At 38.3% G+C, this 22,226-nt stretch overlaps 1 protein-coding gene across 1 annotated transcript; it reads right to left on the reverse strand.

Annotated features, from left to right (window-relative positions):
• Positions 1–60: 60 nt before the first annotated feature.
• LOC106181286 (neo-calmodulin) lies at positions 61–21,311 on the reverse strand. Its single transcript, XM_013565616.2, has 5 exons — positions 21,172–21,311; positions 11,407–11,437; positions 6,600–6,743; positions 4,688–4,924; positions 61–2,666 (listed from the first exon to the last, which is right to left on the reverse strand). Exons 1-5 carry the CDS (start codon positions 21,172–21,174, stop codon positions 2,629–2,631), a joined length of 453 nt encoding a protein of 150 aa, XP_013421070.1. The 5' UTR covers positions 21,175–21,311; the 3' UTR covers positions 61–2,628.
• Positions 21,312–22,226: the final 915 nt, after the last annotated feature.

The raw sequence follows: 22,226 nt of genomic DNA on the forward strand, positions 1-22,226 counted from the left end.
TTATTAATTTATCTTTGCAGCAATACAGCAAATGCTAGCAAATTGAGCATGACAAACACGTTTTACATAGAATCCCACGTTTATTAATTCATCATTCAATAAAAAGTACAATTGCATAATATAACATTTATGATAAGCACACGCAACGTAATGAAAACACCTTCACAACCTTAAGCTAATGGCAGAAGTCACATAAGCTATAAGAATATAGCTATAGGCAAATCCACGTATTACAAGTATTGAGTAGAATACACACTTACATTAAGAATATGGAACTATTCACAACAATCAATAAACACGGAAAAAATTATAATGCCCCGATGATATTACGCAAGCTTTTAAGGAGATGACCCTACTTATGACCAAGCCATGCACTGTGACAACGAATTTTAGTTTACAATGAATAATTTCTGTATCGTAAATGATTTAAATGCCAAAATCAGAAAAAAAACATATTTTTTGCAATTTAAAATTAACGTGAGTGAGGTTAAAGGTGAAGATCACCATCTCTTATGACGTCATCAGATACCTTATCCTGATTTTGTTATTCATGCCATAGGTGTACACGTAATACAAGGACAATACGCGCAGTAACATTAAACGTTAATATAAATCTGAATCAATCAATAAATCAGTACAATATATATTTGATAAATAACATGTACCCGTTATTAAAACATCAATAAAAGTAACATCGATCAAATTTAACACACGGAATGTAAAATGAATTAATTAACAATTTAATACAGTTACACGAGGAAGAGATCTTGAGGACCGTGAATCATTAATAAAAAGGCGAAGCATGTTTTAATTAAAACACTGTTTTCACTATTCAGCATTTTAAAGACCACTTGGGCATCCAGCAGTAGTAAAATTCAATAAAATCAGTAAAGAAAGCGGTTTTACCCGACTTTATTCTATATTCATCACATATATGACGAGCATGCGCACTAAACCAGGCCAAATTGCCTGTTAATTATAAAATAAAAAAAAAATCACCATGTGAACAACCAGCATACCCAACCGGACCCAGAGGAGTTAAGCCTAACCCGACTAGGCTTCCGAGGATTGATTTTGTTCTCTTGGGTTACGTATACAATTAGGATCCAGGCACTACCCATGTACTAGTCCAGGTTGGCCAATTCACTAAGGAACCACCTGGTCTCCGTAGCTGAGCCACACTGGGACCCAGTCAGTAACCCATATTGACTGCGTGAGGACCCCGAACAGGCGTACTAGCAGGGTTAAAAAACAGCAAGCTGGCAAATGCACAGATAATAGAAAAAAAGCACAACAATGTTAGATGCAGGCATTCGGATAGCAAGAAATACACACATTGCAGTGAATTATCAAGCGCTTAAACAGTGCGTCCCTTTCAGAAATTTTCTATTAGGTCTTACAGGACGCTCTAAAGGACGCTCTAAAGGAAACCGGCCCAAAACAGTGCATGCGGCTACTGGGTTGACAGATGCAAACAAAGCTTATATCCCTGGTTTCAGCTTATTTGTGCTTTTTTTTTCAAAATAACAAAAAATGAATTAACAGACTGATTACTATTTCATGAGAAAAACAGTTGGAAAATTGGAAAAAGAGATAACGGTACACCATCATCATACATGTATAACAACCCCACTTGAGGTTACCATAGGGAATGGTAAACAAACTTATCTGCGCTTAAAATATACATTGTGCCAGAATAAATTAATCAAAAGTACATTGGTATCAGAGAGAAGTTAACATCTACTTTAAATGTACACTCCATGCGATCTGCCCGCCAAAATGTTTTTCCCGGAAAAATAAGCAATTTTTTCGTACTCAAGAACCAAAAATCTATCCCTCTCTGCACTTAGATTCGACCTTTGATACAATTTATAAAGGTTGATTTTAGTTTAAAATGACTGACCAGTGATTATAACAGCGACAATTTCCTATAGAAATTTTCAAGTTCCAATAGAAATATCAGGTACGCTCCATAATAAAACACATTAAAGGGGATAATTAATTCCTAATGTGTATGTGAGGTTTTATAAGAAGCTGTGGGTGGCAAAAATAAGCATTTTGGGGATTTTCAAACACCTGGAGTGTACATTTTAATAACATTTATACGTATCATAAATTTATATGAAAGCAGCAGCTTTAAATAATCTCCCAGAATACCGTGCTATTGTTATTTCCGGCTTCCTTTTGAATAATTTAGGAGAAAAGTCTTAAGCCATTCTACGATTGAGTTCGTTATCAGGATGCTGAAAAGAGCACTGAGGAAAGGAAATTTGTGTGTTTTTTAAGGTTTTTGGATTCCACCTTCCAAAAATTCGGAAAGCCACCAAACGCAGTACAAAGGCAAGATGGCGATTTAGCATTTTTATTATATCAAACACGCAGATGCTATAATCTCCTCAAATTGAAAAATGTGGACAGCAATGATTACCACTGGTTGCCATAGACACAACCTCCTGTTCTCGTTCGAACGAGATTCAGTACTTCACTGAGTAAAGTAAGGCCCAAGCTTATGATCTCGTTCGAGCGAGATCTCCTTCCTCAAGGTGCTAATCAATCATAACGTCATGCATAGAACAGTGAGATGCCCGTGCGAGAGTTTCTGTTCGCGCGAGACTTTCTTTGCCGGAATCACTTATGGCCTGGATTGTCCATCATCCGGACGAATTCTGAAAAAGAAACGGATTGTTTTCATTGACACATGTAGAGCCGGTGTAACGAAAGTGAGGGTTCGTGTAACAGAAAGTCCGCCCTCCATATAGTTATAATGGTTAGGGTTAGTCTGACCTAAGCAGGTCAAAATCCTGAACAAATGAATGGGAGGCGGACTCTGTTATGGGGGACTCTCTTTCACGTTACACCGGCATGCTGATTACGAATCAATTTCATGAAGTCGTCGGTCCCTTTACGTTAATGAAGGTGTGGTAATTAATATAGGGGCCCATACAAAATTTATCGTACATGTAGGCTTAGTAGTAGCACTACATGTTGTACATCGAGCCACAAGGCAAATCATAAAACCTGAACTAGCATGTAATCGAAACAGATCACGCAAGGCCCGAAAAAAATTGGGGAGTTGTCTAACGAATGGCGACTCGCTCTAAACACGGTCGGTAGACGAAATGTATTTATCTTCATGTTTTTTAAACAAACAGTGTTTTACATGCATTGCAACTAAATGTAAGGACACTTTTTTAGTAAAAAAGGGCTAAAATGTGATAACCACGTATTCTAGATCGGTCGCGGTCGACAACGTACTTTTCACTTTTGACTGGTCTCACTGTGTAAAGGTCATTTCTGACATATTTAGCGATTCTTCAGTAGCCCTCAAACGTTTTTACAAAGGACAATTCGACTGCAAACAGATCTTACCGGTACCTTACTTTAAAGATACAAAAAGTCTCGCTTTGTTTCAATTTTGACCCAAAATAAAACCGTGGTAGTCTTCAAATGTATAGTAAGTATTGTTCTCAAATATAAGCAATGGCTTACTCCATTAATTAATCTCCTATGATTAAAGTGCAATTCTCCGTTTGATTTGACTATAGCTGGTTTATTAAAGGTGAGAGTAGAATAATTTTACCTTTAAAGTTAATACCAAGTTACAGTCTAAAATTCTTCTGCGAAACCAGGATTTTAAAACACGAGTAACAGAGACCTGCTGTGTGTGTGTTTTATCGATCGCTTTGGCATGATACACTTAACATTAACACAGTGCATCACAGTTAAACTCCGCTCTCATCAATCGCAAATTTCTCTCTGAAACTGTGCATTATTCATCATGAACCTTTCATTTGTGGATTAATGCTATTCATATTTTCTGACTGACTGAATTTACAGCGTTTCGATTGTCGTCCAGACGCACATTGGCGTTGATGGTTTTCTTTTATAATAAAATGTATTTGGCCATTGATTCCACTTATTTTGCGGCAGAGACAGAGATTATCTTTACGTTTAGGCCCTTTACTTAAATGAAATATGTATGGCCAGCCAATATTTCGACTTCAGAATCTACCTAACTTTATTTAAATATATATTGTTAATTATATATTTTTTTCCCTAGTGCATGACGTTTATTAAACATCAATATAAATTCACTCCTAACACTCGTATGACAACATTTTCAAGCAGGTAGCAGGGACGGCCAGCGACCCGTCCTCCTTAACAGGATTGAATACTAAATAACATGTATTCTCACCTGCAGATTTACCTGGATAATAGGCTCATCCTTTAACTTGGCCTATAATTTTTATAATATTGCCGTGTTAATTTTGCACACTGCCATCCCATCCACTGAGAGGAGAGAAGTGTTCTACCCAAAACCCACACACACCTCTGCCACCCACAGTGTTACACCTTCCATACAGGACCGTTCAACAGTCCGAAGGTTCATTGGTCCGAATGTTCACTATAGAACCTTCGGACCAATGAACCCCTTGATTAAAAAAACTGATGAAAATGTCACCATTTTTCGGACCAATGAACCTTCGGACTATCGAGACGCCCCCACCGTAGCCAACATTTTTAAAGGGGAAGTGGTTCTTTTTCTGAAGAAGTGGGCCTTTTTTCATGAAACCTTCATGTGCCCTTATCAGACTGCAAGGAGATGCATACGAACCCCCTGAAAAGCCCCGCCTACACACCTCCTACAGGCCTGCGATAGATGGCATTTTACCCAAGACACGCTTACCTTCGTAATTCACCTGCCCGTCACCGTCCACGTCGGCCTCCTGGATCATCTGTTTGATCTCTTCGTCTGTTAACTTCTCCCCCAGGCTGGCCATTACGTTCCGGAGCTCCTCAGCGCTAATGAAGCCGTTCCCGTCCTTGTCAAACAGCCGGAACGCCTGCAACAATTCTTCCTTGCTAGACTGTTTCGATTTACTCATCATCTTGATGAATTCATCGAAGTCAATTGTACCGTTTCCTGCAATATTTAAATGATTTAAATCATTCGTTGGCAGATACAGATCAATATAATGTTACCCTTCTCGTGTTTATTTGAATCTGTTTGATTTTAATGCCAGTAGACTACTATTATATCTTTGTCTTGCACAATGTTAACAAATTTTAATCAGGTTGTCGAGAAAGTTTTAAAAACAGTTCCAGCGGAAAGACAAATCATCCTTTTAGTTAAGCAAATGTCCTGAGTCGCTTGTTTCAAACGTAAAACGCATTTCCCTTGCAACACAACAGGGAATAGTCAAATAAGCTTCCAAATCAACTTAGTTTTTGCTTTCATGTGCGTGCGCCCAACTAAATTACGAGAAGACAGACAATAAGATAGCACACAGCTGGATAGGAATGTGCAAATAATTAAAGATTAAGACAAATGCGTCTATTGAATGTTTTAGTCGCATGTTGAATTTGCACTGCAGCGTACTGACAAGATATCTTCCGACATCAATAGGCTATGGGCAACGGTCGAAATCTCTTGTTAAAATAAGGTGTCACCAATTTCAGACTTAGGTACCAGTTTCCATACTCTAAAATACATTTCTAGTCAGGGTTCAGAATATAAGGGACCATTCCCACAGATATTTAGATAGATCTATCTCCCTGGGGAGTCTCACAAGTCAACTTAGCCGGCTTTAATGTCTGTCACGCCTAGTAAAGCTGCTAGGGGGTAATTATCTTTTCCCCTTAGCTGATTTGATAGGCGTGACAGATATTTAAGCCGGTTAGTTGATAACAATTAGTGAGACTTCCCAGGGAGTTAGATCGATCCAGATGGATCGATCTGTGTATGGGAACCCAGTCTAAGTCAGATGGGTTTAACCCTTCATTAATTTATTAATCCTATTAATTCTCTCTCTCTCTCTCTCTCTCTCTCTCTCTCTCTCTCTCTCTCTCTCTGTGTGTGTGTGTGTGTGTGTGTGTGTGTGTAGGTATGTATGTATTGTAATAGGGGGCAACAAGCAGTTTTTGAGTGAGGGGCGTCCCCTATCCACAACTTGCCTACAGGAGCCCCCCTTCACACACACACACGCACACAGACACCGTCTTCCCCTTGTATCCGCGTGTCAGTCAGCATTTGTATACTTGACTCACTGAAATAAAATACCATCACACGCCTGTCAATGCTAAAGAAGAACACTGTTTCCTCCACCTGTAAGTCTTAATCTGTCATACCTTGTAGTCTGTATTGACAGTGGGAGTAGGGAACAAATACGGAATGATAACATTGCCATTGATAGGACTAGGGTCAGGGAGGGTGTGTAAATACCCCACTCCCTCCGGGGATGTAAGAAAACGACTTTTCTGTTGTATGCTTACAATATGATCTAATACTGAGAATACCGTGTTGCGAAATGTAACGGAATCTGATGAATTATGCATTTATTGCATTATGTACTATTACGAATACTATACTGTATTCTGAATGACATGTACACGCATCAACGCATACATACCGTGTTTAACTATTTTTATACGTAGTTGTAACAGCTAGGGCAAATAAAGATAGCCCTTATTTTAAAAAAATACGTTTTTAAATCTTATTTTTATCATTTAAAAAGTTTTAAGAAGTCCGATGACCCATTCATAGAATTTTGAAATTATCCAAAAATATGGTAATATAGTTCATTAGTCTTATCACATACCATCAGCGTCCACTTCGTTGACCATGTCTCTAAGGTCGTCATCTGTGGGGTTCTGACCAAGACTGCGCATGACCGTCCCCAGTTCCGCTGACGTAATCCGACCGTCGCCATCTTTGTCAAAGAGTCCAAACGCTTCCTTGAACTCTGAATTACAAAACAAGATACAATGTAGTAAGGTCAGAATTAGAATTAAAGCAAGGTAATCATAATCTGGTTACAAAGCAGTGTTATGTGCAAAACTGTTTCCAGTCCCGGTGACGCAATCAGACCATCGCCATTTTCATTAAATTTATGTTGCGTTGTGGATGAAAGAGAACACATGCAAGATAAAGATATGAACAACTTAAAACGGTTCAATAAAACCAGATACAAAGGCTAAAACATGGCAACTAAAGATAACGCTTTATCGAGCCCCAATCTATCGGCAAACTTCCCCGCATTTCCCGGCAGACCTTAATGGAGTTTCCGCGTCCTTGGGGAACTCATACTACAGCCAGCCAGTGCTGAGCAGCTGTAACATTAGTGTAGCAGATGAGTGAGGGTGGTGGCTAATTGGCCTTTACCCACACCTGCTATATAGCAAATATCTACCCCCTGGGATTAGTGTTCAAATGTGCTCTTCTTGCTACTTATTTGGTCTATCCCGTACATTGCTTACGGTAGCGGAATCAAAGAACCCCCCAGGGGAAATGCCCGCAAGAATGGATCTCGTTGCCACTTTTCCCGCAAGTGGCTTTTTCCGTTTTTAACCAATTTAGATTCTTCCTTAACAAAATGATGAATTAATCATGTTGCCTATTAAGGAAAGAAGAGAGATCCTTCGTTGCACACGCTGGGATCCCGAGAGACAATTAAAGCTACCAATATAAAGTACACTAAGCACCATAAAACAAAAGGCACCCCCTTGCTCCTCTCCACTCGAAAGAATTGTGTTTCCATGCAAGCCTATCATCGGCGTATCGACCGCATGAAGCGGCATTAAAAGCCCTTAACGTACGTTTTGTCATCTCAAAAGTGCCCCTTTTAATGAATATTTGACAACTGTTTTGTTAGGTCACACAAAAATTTTGGTGGCATGCTGTTAAAGTAGCCTTTAGAATCTATTTGAATGGTCAAAGAGTTCAACAATAAATTTGCATCACCCAGAAGTCTTCATAGTTTTTTTTTTTTTTTTTTTTTTTTTTTTTTGCGACACCGTGACTATATTTCGGCAAGTGGGTTTGAAAGTGTTTTATTATGTCATGTTAACCAGATCAAGCTAAAACTCGTATCACAAAACAACACATAGCCTAATTTGGTTTAAACATTAAAGATGGATTGTGTTTTTTTTGTACTTCATTTCTGGACAAACACGTATAAGTTCCCTAAAATGAAGGAATAATTGTACAAATACAATAGCCGTGTATCTCTTTTGAAGTTGACTATAACGAATGTATCCCTTGTCAAAGATGACAAAAGCAACGTTTGCTCTTAAAGTGAAGACCTCTATGGCAAACGTTGTAAAGTGTTATTGTGGTCCTGCGTCATGTTTAAGTGGTGAAATGCGCTATTGATAGTTTGTTGCTAGTTTTTTTCTTTTTTTTTTTATAGAATTGCTAGTGTTGTGTTGGCAATACGGAGTATTCCTCACAGTGACTGGAAGTGCTGGATCAATATTTGGTGACATAATTACAGAGGCAATTTCCCATCATATTCGACCAATTAAGCTGAGTGGACTGGTATTTATCATTTCGGTCATCACTTGATATCAGCCACTTACTGAACACGACACAATTAGGAAGGTTTCTATCGATATATTTGCATGTTTGCACTTTAAGACGATGGTCAATTTAACGTCGTTAAGTATCTATCCCGTTGTAGCCTCAAAGATGCACATTAAGTGATATCTATCTTGTTGTACCATCAAAGAAGCATATTAAGTGAGTACTTGTGTCAAATCATTGCGGCTAAACCCGACCAAATGTTTGTAACCCAGGGTAGAATGAGGCCTTACCAGCGGAAAGTGTCTGGCATGTAAGACCTCAAACTAGGGCAAAAAGGGGAAAAAAGAAAAAAAATGTTCGTCTAGTCGTTGGTTCAGCTACAGTATTAACTGAATTTTATCGAGAGATATATTTTGCCGCTGTCATTGATATAAGCTCCTCGAAGCTTTTAGCTCCATGCGATCGTTACATTCCCATCACTTGGCGATGGAGTATAGAGCTAAAAAACCATTTGCTTGTACGACAATTGATTGACGCCCCGTGCAGTTGATGGGCAGAATGATATGAAGTCAGGTCTACATGGGGAACATTCCCTGGTATTTTAAGGCGTGTTTACTGTAAATTTGGGATCGACCTCCTGAGCGTTCGTCCACACCAGGCCAACTGGCTGAAACATTTAATATTTAAATGGTATTTATTTATTTATTTATTGGTTCAAGTGCTTTTTACGAGTTTTTTCGTACAGCCTAACAGGTACCTGCATATAAATATATACAATGTAAACTATACGATATATATTGACAATACAGCAATTTAGTTACATAAACTTAGTTTTCTTTTGTTTGTCCTTCTAAAGTCGGCACAAGTTACATTACTATGATAAGTTCAAGCCGCTTAGTTATCAAGGCGTTGGGCGGTCTATGAGAATGATTGAATGCGATCCCTGCGGTAAGGAAATCCTAATCACACGGCATGCTGGGGCGGGTCGTAACAAGTTAGGTCGACCCAAATTGAGTTGAAACGTGGCTTTATACTTACTGATGAGTCGGAGGGTGTCTTGGTGAAGTCTTGGCAACAAGCTATGTTTTTAACTGGAACAGGACCACCCGTGTATAAAACAGAGCCCTAAATAATTCAAATCCCGTAGCTGCACTGACATTTCTCATAATGTGCAATTTTAATTCTTAAAAGAATGAGACGGTTGTACTAATGTATTGCAAACGTAGTCCATATCCACTGTTGATTTTGCTTTTTCCCTCATTCTAATATTGACATTCGTCAGGTGCAGTCTGCCTTCTCTATGTGGGGATAAGTATGATATATTCATCCACAAAGTGATATTGTATTACAATAAAGAGTTTATTTATTGGCGAGGAGATTGCGTGCTTTAATGAAGTTGAAACCATCTGAGGAAAGGGAGGAGGGGACAAGACGGGGAAAGATTAAAAACAGTTTAAAAAAAGAAAAAGGGATGTGGGATACGGAGACCGTCATTCCTTTCTATGTTTCTGACTCAGTCTTTCTTTTTCAATCTTTCACCCCTCTCTTTTCCACCTCCCTCACACCTTCACACTCCACATGGAGACATGAGAAGCACGGTAGAAGGGCGAGAGAAATTTAAATAAAAAGATAATCAGAAAAACAGACAGAAAAAAGGAGAAAGGAAAAAGTGAGAGATCTATGGTCCGTCGGACAGTATCAGTGATCATAATCAAGACTGATATGTTTCAATGTTGCCAAACGAAGGCTAAAGTGGATGTCAAAATTGAAACGCATGGCCTCCTTAACGATTCCACATCTTAGGAATAAGAGACATTCAAAGAAATAGTGCCTATCCGTCAGTGTTTGGTAAAGGATTATTAAATGAATTTTTTACGTTGTTGTCTTAAAAATTCCTATTGTACTTGTTCATCCCGTACTTTCAACCCAATATGTCAACATTTAAGCCTCAATTATTCTCATGTTTGATTTAAAAAATCTCCACGGTGAAAGTTCCATATTTGCAATTTTGTTTCTGCCTAACATTAGGAGAAAGAAAAAAGAAACTTGTCGCTATTTTAACTACACATGTAGAAGTGCAGGAGAGCATCCAATTCCCCTGTGATGCCATCTTCTCAAAGTGCACGCAAATAATCCCATAATCGCGTCAGTTTTTCTTCATTAAGTGGAACAGACTTCAACTCTTGATGACTCACTTAACGGCTCAGATAGCCCATACCATTTGGAGACTGTCTCAGTAAAAAAGCAATTCCCCTTCTTAAGTAGCTACTAGTAGGCCTTTATTTTTACCTGTTTAAATAGGTTTTGACGTCGACTTTTGAAGAAAAGTAAAGCGAAATGTTGTCGTTGAATTTTGCCTCTTATAATGATTACATGCAAATATATATTAATAAGTAAAAAACAGTCGAAATCCATTACATTTCTCCCTCACTCTTTCTTTCTTTCTTTCTCCTTTTCTTCCTTTATTTATTTATTTGCTCTCTGTCTCCCTTTCTCCCTCTCTCTCACCCTTGGTTGCTCTCTATCACTCTCTTTCTATTTCCCCCCTCTCTCTCTTTTTCTCTCTCTGGAGCCCAGTGTGTAAAGCCCATTCGTAACACGCTCTCATTCTATCGACCAGACACTGAGGACTCTAAGCGTCAGCCGTTAATAATTTAGAAAGCTCTCTCAATTGATTCGACACACTCCCATGAGATATTGGGGCTGTTTCTGCGTGCTTTCTTGCTCCATGTCCCAATCTTATCATTCTATGAACTTAGGGTGCATTCAGAACAATTTGATCCGCGGACTAACAGATCTGAGGACCAAATATGGCCCATCCAGTTGTAAGTTTACCTCCCCCTATGCATTGACGGCCATTTTGATTTTAGCACTTGGTCATGGTTGGATTCTGGTGGGAAATTATCTGGGGTATATTGGCCCATTTGTGGACCAGATTCAGTTGAGATACCTTTATTAACATTTTTCCAGCTTCAGTGCGGATATTTCTTTCGTTGACTGGACGACTAATGGGGTCGTAGTTAAAAGTGATAATAAAAGAAAATTCATGAAAAGAAAATGATTATCTGGATTGATAATCTAGAAGGTTTTAATGGTTCACTTACCAGCTAACTCTTCTTCTCTTATTTCGTGACACTGGAAGAAACAAAGAAAAAATATAAAATTTGCAGTATTAAGCGAAGATATGTTGCAACAAAACATCACATGCAAATTTTACACTATTAAAGCTGATGTATTTTGGCGTTACCTCAGTCACACACAAACAAAGGGACATTTACTGGAATAATACACAGTTATTTCGTTTGATGAATCAGTTGAAAGCAAGTTTCGTCCTGCCTGGACGGATTAACACAAAACAATCAAACGTTCAAATACACTGCACATAAGAAGGCAACAGTGAGTGAGGTGCACGTCTCTCTTCAAATATTGACTAGAAAATTACTCAATAATTCATTACGATAGTGTACATTATGTCAATATATCCAAACTATGATAGGCGTCAATATTTAAAGACTGCATAATTAATGAAATGTCCTTTCTCCCATGGCAAGAGATCTCAGAGCACTTAGTTTCTTCAGTTGTTGTGTGCTCAGAGACGTTTTATCTAGTACATATTACTTGGCATCGAGTGTCCATTGTAATTTTGTATATGTTTCATACATTATTATTATTATTATTATTATTATTATTATTATTATTATTATTATTATTATTATTATATAACTGAAACCTAACATTAGAAAATTAATGTAATTGCAAATTTCTAAAATTGTAAAAGACATTGATAACATGTGTATATGAATAAACACGTCTGTTTTTCAAATAATATTTTAGGCTTATGAAAATGTACCACGTTCTTTAGAATATCTCTTATACTCATAATATTTACAAAGACAATAGAACTTATTACTTAATGTTATACATCTAATGCACGGTTATATTCTCTTTATTGTCCATGTTTCCATCACCATACTACGTTCTTTCATTTTTGTTCCTGATTGATAAATGACCATAAATTCAAAACGAAAAACGATGTTTAAGTATAATGGCCGGCGATACTCATCGTTGTATAACAACAATATAAATATAGTTTCTAATGTATATTCTTTGCAATTTTTTTATCTTTTAAGGTTTTAAGTCAAAACATTGTATTTAATGCCAATAAAGTGCATCCAACCTTTCCTATAAATTACACTGACTATATCTAAATGTTTATTGCGGAATTCTATGCAATGCTTCAATGGTATCAACATTCCATATCCACTCCATACACAGAACATAACCAAGTGACGTTTGCCCTCTTGATGAACATTTGCTCTTAATGCAAGTGAGACATCAGCTCCTAGTTTATACTTCCGTATGGGAAAGAGACATTTAGATACAATTACGATAATGGCATATGGAATAAGTCAATCATTGAGAGACATAAAATGCGGACTAAAAGCAAATCGTATACGGTGTACAGAAAGAACAACAGTCTCCGGATATTTGGTCATACAATTACAAATCTATATAATAAGTAGCACGTGTAGGATCACAAAGGTAGTAGGGGAAACGAGGAAGATGAGGGAGAAGACGGATGAAAGATCCTTTCCTCAATTAAGCAATGACTCCATGAAAAAAGACGATAATTTGCCTGAATTCAGTGATACGACTAACGTTAATACAACCCTTTAGCCTGAATTAAACGTAATATTATTTGTTATCATATAAATAATAATAATAATAATAATAATAATAATAATAATAATAATAATAATAATAATTAACTGCTGCCGACAACGTTCCTCTAACGGTCTATCTAGACCAGCCAGCATTTGAAATACAATATATTTTTTCCAAAACGTAATTGCCCTGAAAATCTATACACAGCATGAGTTCATAATGGATTACATTTAGTAGAATAATTGACAAAGTAATGCCACACCACGCTTGGTTCTTCAACAAAAGTCCACAGGGAAATTTTTTGCCTGTGAAACATCACGTACACATATGAATTATGAACTAGAGTTGCTCTGCTTAGTTGACTGTGTCCGCAAAATAGACTTTTCTAATGGGAGGAGGTTTGTCATGGCCCTGGTTGGTGATGAAGAGGTTGGTCGTGACCTGGTTGGTAATGAAGAGGTTGGTGATGAAAAGGTTGGTCACGGCCTGGTTGGTGATGAAGAGGTTGGTGATGAAAAGGTTGGTCACGGCCTGGTTGGTGATGAAGAGGTTGGTGATGAAAAGGTTGGTCACGGCCTGGTTGGTGATGAAGAGGTTGGTGATGAAAAGGTTGGTCACGGCCTGGTTGGTGATGAAGAGGTTGGTGATGAAAAGGTTGGTCACGGCCTGGTTGGTGATGAAGAGGTTGGTGATGAAAAGGTTGGTCACGGCCTGGTTGGTGATGAAGAGTTTGGTGATGAAAAGGTTGGTCACGGCCTGGTTGGTCATGAAGAGGTTGGTCACGAACTGCTAGGCAAATATCTATGCCTATGGGACTATACGTATACACAGAATTTTTAACCTATTTTTGCGTAAGATAAACCCATAATGGTCCAATTAAAATTAAATACTTGGTCTTGGTTTTTTTAACTAACGAGGCATAACTTATATTTGAGACCAATGATTTTATATATAATACATTGGATTTATCTGGAACGCAATTAGGCCTCACTTTTGGTCTAAAAGAATAGACCAATTTTCTGGTCAAAGATATTTTGTGTTAATGATCCATGTTGGTCTGTGGGTTTGGGCTACTGCAGGGAGGTACAAGGGACCGGAAAGAATTTTTTGTTAACTGTACGTCATTAGTACCCTCTACCATGGGAAAAAGAATGGATTTTTTTTTACCTGACATTCATAGATACGTGTCTAACTATGTGGGCTTTGTTGTCCTGTGACTCTGTGCTGAGATCCAAGCGGCAGTTTCAAGGTGGGTAACATAACTACTCAGTAGGCAATGACCTGCCAAGGCCCTCTGACTGAAACCAAGTGAGATATTTGCTTGCTCTAACTGTGTGCAGTTATGAGGAAACTCTCCAGACGGCTCGTTTGCCAGACAGGAAAATGAAGACAGATTACGTAATGACAATTTGGCACCAAGGCAGTACACGGAGCTGCTGGTGGGCGGAGACAAAAGAGTTTCCTTAAAGGCGAAAAACTGGTTTTATCTGGTGATACATCACAGAGGCCAAGCGAAAATTTCTAACGTCATGACTGGTACAGCTAGAGTACGTCAGCTGGTAGTGAGTACGTTAGCTGGTAGAGAGCACGTCAGCTGGTAGAGAGTACGTCATAAGGCATATGTGACAGTGAGGAGTGAGGAGACAGTGAGGAGGACATTTTTCATTGCTTTTCCCTCTTCTATCCAACTACTGCATCGGTATATTGCTTTCATTAAATAATATATAGGTTATTTTGGTATTCTGAAACAACCGGTACTTGCATTAAATTTATTTTGTTTTCAGGGTCTGATTGATTAAATATTACGTCTACCGGTTTGCTTCCGTGCTCTCCTTGCATTTATAGTTTGGATGCTACTTGTTTATTTCTCCAAGGGGAAAAAACAGGTATTCCACCTCCATTATAATTAATAGAAAACATCCTATACGTGTAGACCAGAAAGAAAATATACAGCGCAAGACCCAAACCATTAATTAGATTAATATTTTGTCTCAAACGTATATGCGATTATTGTATTTGGAGCGAGTCCAATGTTAGCTTTGTTATCATGCATGTGCCGATATGTCGACACTGGCGGTCAGGCGGGGGGGGGGGGGGGGGGGGGGGGGGGGGGGGGGGGGGGGGGGGGGGAAGGGGGGAGGGGGGAAGGGGGGGGGGAAATGGAGGAAAACAAAATAATACAAAATAGTATTCTATTAATATGCCTGAATGGATAGTGTTTCTTCAAGACCACATTTACAATAAAGTTGATCCGCCAACTAACAGGTCCTTTGATCAAATATGGCCGACTCACTTGAATGCTTTCCGCATAACCCCAGATATTCAGTGTCTATTTGGGGATAACGCTGGAAGCTTTCAAGTAGGTCGGCCATGGTTGATCCGAGGATCTGTTAGTTAGCGGATTAACTTTGTCCGGAATGCGCCCTAAGTGATCAGATCTAAGTGAACCAAAGAAACTAGGTGGCTATTGGCGTGAAGTAATAAATAAATAAATAAATAAATAAATAAATAAATTTACCAAAAACCACGGATACAATCGTAGGTATGAGCATATTTGATTTTACCTCATTTATGGCAATGAGCCAATGTCCAGTTATGTAAACCAATTGGTAAAAAAACACTGGACCGCATAAAATAAGAATCAACACGTGATCATGAATAAACTTATCTATGGGCAAGCAGAAGGGGTTTTTTAAGAATGATTAACAGTACCTGCGAGCTTTCACATTATTCTGTTAATAGAACTTCGTGACTTAACTCCAAAAAATTCTAACTACAGCATATCGCTACGTGCAAATAGGAACATGATCCTAATTCTCTTACTTGGACTTTAAGAGCAAACTCCTAGGAGTCTTGAAGAATGCTTCTGTATCAGTGCGACCAGAATTATGATCCTGCTAATATGGCATCACGAGGATGTTCCAAGAAATTCTTAGTAACTTCGTTACGTTATAGGGTTCACGCTAACATGTTTATTGAAGGCATTAATTGAAACAAAAGAAAGAAAGTAAGAAAGTAAGAAAGAAAATGAATAAAAAATCTCTAAACGACCGAAGTTGACACTTTTCCTCTGCCACTAGTATATACGGCACATATCGAGTGAAGTAATTACGCGCTTACTGAACTAAATCGTCATCTGTCACGCGCCCGTCAAATACAAACGGATGAGGAGTTCTACTCGATCTGCTACGCCGCGTTCACACCGGATCTTTTTTTAATCGAAATGTCTAGCGTTTTATTATACACTGAAGTTACAATTTTTTGTCTTGCTCCCAGTCAGGATAGGACGGCTAAATTTGATACGATTAGATCACCACAGGTAGCAAATCTAGTCAGTGCTTTGCTAACCATATTGGTAAGTACGGTGACGTTTCGATGAACTTCATTTTATGTTTTAAAGCATATGTGCACCATGAATCATTTTAATGACGGCACATTTTCCACGTTTAGCTTCCTTAAAATGCAGTTTATTAATATTTGGCATCTTAAAGACTCTGTGGCGAATCGAATCGTAGTGACTCTTCACAAAAGGAAATAGAATTAATCCTAATAATTGAAATCTCTCACACGCTGGAATTCGAACTCTCTAATACCGTTTATCCATCATCAGCCCTTTCATCCTCGTTCAAACAAACATTTTGATTTATCACACAAAAAATTAAAAAAAAATCTAACGGTGGACTTCCAATTCCAATTGTCAGATTTTAGCACCTCCTTTTCAACTCTGTCGGATACCTGATGACAAAGGGGGTCGAGAGAGGCAATTTTCATTAAGCAGCGTCTCCTGCCATAAGTTGACCGATATCAAAGAGACGCGTGTCTTTCAGGATGAGATAATCGATTGGCCAGTGAATCAATTAGCGTTCTAAATGCCAAACGGACGCTTAGTCATACCGGTACTTGCATAAGGACATTTTTTTTCAAAACCAGTATTCGGTCTAAGTCGGGAAATCAAATTGGATTTTAAAGCACCGATTTGCATCTAAATATCTCTACAGGTGTCATGGTTTAGAATAGGTGGGCATTTTAACGTGCTCATATGTCTTTTTGGATATCAAGTGTTGGTGGTCAGTTTTAGACTAAGGTACAATTAAGGTCGCGGTCCGTAGGCCTAATGTCTTTCGGTTAAATTTTCAGCCTTTTAGACATTTTATCGAATCCGACTCTAACACTTCCAGTCTGGCTAATGGAGTAGAGACATGAGAAAGCTACCACACTAACAAATTAAGTGTGCTAACAAATGTTTGCATTGTCAGATCAAGGGACAGAGAATACACGCCTTATTTCCTTCTTTATGGTCGCCATACAGTTACTTGACTTGGGGTTTTTAAACGTTAAATACGAGATGACAAATGCTTAGACAGCAAACATACTGGAGATGTTCTCCCAGAAATTTACTCAATCGCCCATTAACTTTAAAACTATAAAACAGCACAACATATGTATATGCGTTCGATTAATGTAGTTCTTTACAACTTGACATTTCTTTGCCCCCTTTTTCCTGCTGCCCAAGGTGTTTTTTAGAAACAAATTCAACAATAAAACTATATCTCGCAACCCTTTAGGTGACTGACAAATTGAACTACATAAGAAAAATTGTATGATTATAAAAATTAAAAAAAAAAACTAAGAATGTGAAAGTCATGGTCAACGGCTTGCGTAAGACGTTGGTGAGTACTTAAGTGAATACAGCTTACTGTCTGAAAAAAAGCACAATTGTAATTTCATAAGTTTTTCTTGTATTATGTGACTCAAGTACACCATTCTTTGAGAAAAAACCCTGATTATTTGTGACAAAATAGAGCACGTTCTATAGACGTGACAATATTTCCTTTGAAGCTCCGAAAGTCAAAATATACCAATCTATGTTTTGATAAATACTCTATCAACTTATAAACTATCCATTCTATAACTAACACAACTAGGACTAAGGAAATATATGTATAGTGCGGAACCACACGCGGAAGCCAATGTCGGCAACAGATGACGAACAATTTTATTTCTTTCCTATCCCATTTTAAACGTACACGCCGTATACAAATCGAGGCTTTGACAGCAGGTAAAAATCAATACATTTTCTAATATCCATTGTTATCGAAACAAAATACATCATACAGAAGCCTTGACAGATAAAACGCTGCTGCGCGTCTCAACCAAGTGCCTTGATGACGTCATGGTTGTTTACCATCCTCAGAAACAGACTCTACTCAAAGTGCCCTGGCGCGTGTATTATTCCCTCTCTTGTTTAATATTGAATTTCCCAAACAATTAAGCGCTGCAACACGACAAGTACATAGGGTGAGATGTGTTTCAAAGCTGCAAATATCTCCGTTATGAGATAATTGCACTTAATTCGAGCGTTTTGACAATCGATATGCAGCGTGTACAGCATCATGTGGGCCAGCATTTAATTCCATTTACATGCTGTGAATAAGTAAGTGAGAGAGGCAGAGAAGAAGAAGATGATGACTATGATGAAAGAGAGAGAGAGAGAGAAGAGGAAGAAGAGAAGAAAAAAGAAGAAGAAGAGAGATAAAAGAAGGAGGAGAAGAAGAAAAAGACAAACAGAGAGAAAAGAAAGAAGAGATGAAAGAAGAAGAAGAAGGAGAAAAAGAAAAGAGATAAAAGAATAAGAAGAAGAAGAAGAAGAAGAAGAGGGAGAGAGAGAGAGAGATCTCCAGTGTGGTGCAGATAGAATCCGTAACTTCACGCTGCCGTTTGCACTCTACATAAGACTGACTACACCTCTACCTCTCCATTTTATGAGGTTTATTCAAAGTCAGTTAATTGTACCTGCGACGGCGTTGAAATAGACGACCCAATTGCAAATTAAAGCATGCCTTGTTCTTGAAATAAAAAGAACCATAATCATAATATGCAATAATATCCAGATAGCAAGTGTCACATTCAGTTGTATGTTGTAATGCATCACCGGCATAGATACAAATACAACAGTTGAGTCGGCGGTGAAAGGATCAATAAAAAGCTTTTAACGCGTTAGGCCCCTAAAGTCAGCGACCAGGGACAGCTACAGGCAGCCAGTGCAAGCGATCAGCGGCCGGATACGACGCAGTGGCGCGGCTGCAGCATCTTGGCTGGCAAGGAAGAAACGCACGCACGGATGGGTAGATGGGAGAAGAGGTTAGGGATGGATGAAAGAAAGAATGAACGAATGGTAATATTTATAGATGAATGGAAGGTGGACAGACGAATGAAGAATGAGAAATGGACGAGTTATGGCTGGATGTATAGATGTATGGACCGGAAGAATGGCCTCAATTAATTTAATTTACTATCTTCTGATTGGATAGATGACTAGTTTGCCTCACACTTTCCATCTAAATTCAATCTCCCGCATCCCTGTAACCGATCCAGGAATAAATTACTTACTGCACACAGATAGGATTGATATAAACCGTTTGTATACATGGTATATAATAGTCATCAATTCAACTACCCGTATCATACACTGTACAACCGTATCATTGGCTGTTTTTCACAATGTTGGCTACTGCGCCACAAGTAATAACATATTGCAACTCGAAAAGCAAGGAAAAAAATTAAAGAAGAATAATGAAACTCTCGCGCTTTCAACCTGTCATTGATTGCATTAACTCTGTCAAAAAGCTATTGTAGGCAAAAATCCCCTCTTTTCATCAAAAATAAATATTTGATAGCTTGAATCAGCGCTGACAGTTGCGCTAATGGCGCCGTGTTCGGAAGGGCGGACGGGGCGGGAGGGCGGACAGATAGATGGATACATGGATACATGGATATATGGATAGATGGAGAGAAAGAAAGGATAAACTAACGGATGGCAGGGTGGAGGGACAATCAGGTGGACACGGCTGGTCTGGATGGGTGGATATATTGTTGGATGGATGGATACATAGATAAAGGAACGGATAAATAAATGGATTAATGGGTAGATGGATATGCACTAGTAGGTGAACGGATGGAAGATCGGATACGTAAATTTATATAAATTAATAGATCAATAATGGATGTACACTGTGTGAATGGATTTACAATTATCAGTCGGATATGGTAATATATTGGTGTACTTAACCCTCCTCTGATGAAATAAAAATTACAAGATCAGGACGGATATGGCATCGGCTTGCAAGGTGTAATAAAATGAAAATGCACCTGGGGCCTTTAGACCTGCAAAAGGTGACATCACAGGTGAAACCAGGTGTTCTCACACCATGGTCTGCCGTGTTACCCCTATATGCGGTAACATTAACTGTCTTCTTTGAAATTAGACAGCACCTCTCTAATTCAGCGTCCTTTTTCCGTAATTGCTGCCTTTATAATGCTGAATTATTAATTTGGGTTATGTATCATATTTCTCTATGACCGCTTGCCCTACGCATGCACAACGCTAATCACTATGGTAAACGATTTTTCTAAATTGATCAAATGCCATTATCATAATATATACATTTCCATTATTTAACTGTATGTACACAACGCGATCACCCCGTTAAGGTTTTGGAACTAATTGCCACAAATAGTTTCATTCCCTTCGCTGGCCGATAGCATTCTTTTTTTTATTGTTTCTTCTGACGATTAACTGTTTCAGCGGGGAAATGAGTGACTGCGTCCCGATATATTATATCAAATTTGTCTTAACCGCAAATACCCATATGGGGCTAATGCAAATATTACCATTAATTAAAAAACCTTATCAACCATTATCTAGCCTCCGTACTGCTTTTGTTGAACTCCAGCATTGTACTTAACAATAACATAAAACCAAGGAAGGGAGTGTAACACGTGCACAGTTTAATTTAAATATGACGTGGAAGTTTATCTTTACCTCGTAAGGTGTCGCATTTGAAACAGTCATCCCAGAATCCACTTAGTGCGCTGTAAAATTTGATAAACTGTGCACTGAACCAAAAATGTCCCAATCAGGTTAGGTTCAGTCAGTCCAATCTTTTATCTACATGATAACAACATGACGAGTCGCAGTATCTTTGTTGTACCACATACAAATGCGGAAATACTGTATATGCATTGTCACGTACTAGCAGGTTTATGAAATTTCGCGTTTGCAAGCGGCAATCACACACACACACACACACACACACACACACACAATCGCGCGCATGCACACACGCTCAAACATCTTGGTGTCACGAGCCATTTCATCAACAATAAATTCAGCAATCCTCCTAGGAAACTATACGAAAACTCACCATTGTGCTTTGCTTCGAACGCTCGCCTTCAGACTAGACACTATATTAGTACCTCTGTATTATCAGCACTTAAGGCCGCGTTGCAACCAGATGTTCATCCGCCAATTAATCCCTGGCGTATTGATATTCATTTATCTTCTCTCTGTAGCTTTGTCCTATTGATTAACAAGCCTGGGATTCAGTCAACAGTTAATTCCAATTTATTTGGCGGATATTTGCGGTAGATGACTACGTTTGATAAAAACAGACGACAGGGATTTAAACGCAGGCGAACTAACGTAGAACAGCAGACGATCAGCGGGATCTCTCGTTTTTTTTTTTCAACATTGTATCCCTGCGCCTGTGTCGCAGTGCGATTTATGGTGATGTCACTCATATCTATGATTCGATTAATTATTAATACAGCAAGATAAAAGCTTAATCAACACTCATACTTAAATAAAGACCTTTGTTATTGTGTTTAGTTAATCAGCCATATTATTTTCCTCCCTTTCCTCTCTACCGCCATTTGTCTGGAAAATAATATTTAACTGCGCCTTACTTCTTTTAAATCTTCTTTTTTGATCTTGGAAACACAATTCTAATATTCAGTGACACGTAACTTCTGACAACACACTATCCATTGGGGAAAATCGCATTTTTGCTCAAAACAAAAAAGCAAAGAATAGATGTAATCCTAGACCTTAACTCGGCATAGGCCAAGAGAAGAAAATATACACAAAATTTTCAAAACTCGTTTTGATTTTACCGCGAGATAAACGATTATATATGATGATAATAAAACACAAGCTGAGATATTTTCATACTGTTAGAATTTTAAAATTAAATAAAAATGATTTATATTTACATGTGTATTGTTCCATTTTCAGCTTGTATTTTATAATCATCGTATATGATACAACTACCAAGCTAATGAACATATTTGCTCATTAATGAGGTAGGCAATTAATGATTATTTTGAGAAATGTGTCGACCCAAATTTTCCTGAATTTTTTTATACAGTTGCCTGATGCCCCTCTCTCCAACTTTACGATCCAGGCTTTCCTTCGTTTTCG

The sequence above is a fragment of the Lingula anatina genome, chromosome 8, assembly GCF_051362555.1.
Source record: "Lingula anatina isolate TDL-2025a chromosome 8, LinAna3.0, whole genome shotgun sequence".
Classification (NCBI taxonomy): Eukaryota; Metazoa; Brachiopoda; class Lingulata; order Lingulida; family Lingulidae; genus Lingula; species Lingula anatina.

Excerpts from the sequence above, each read along its gene's own strand:
- LOC106181286 (XM_013565616.2), bottom strand. Across the intron at positions 6,744-11,406 it reads AAGAGAAGAAGAGTTAGCTG|AGTTCAAGGAAGCGTTTGGA; the intron begins GTAAGTGAACCA and ends TTTGTAATTCAG. Across the intron at positions 2,667-4,687 it reads CGGGCAGGTGAATTACGAAG|AATTCGTCCGGATGATGGAC; the intron begins GTAAGCGTGTCT and ends TTTCTTTTTCAG.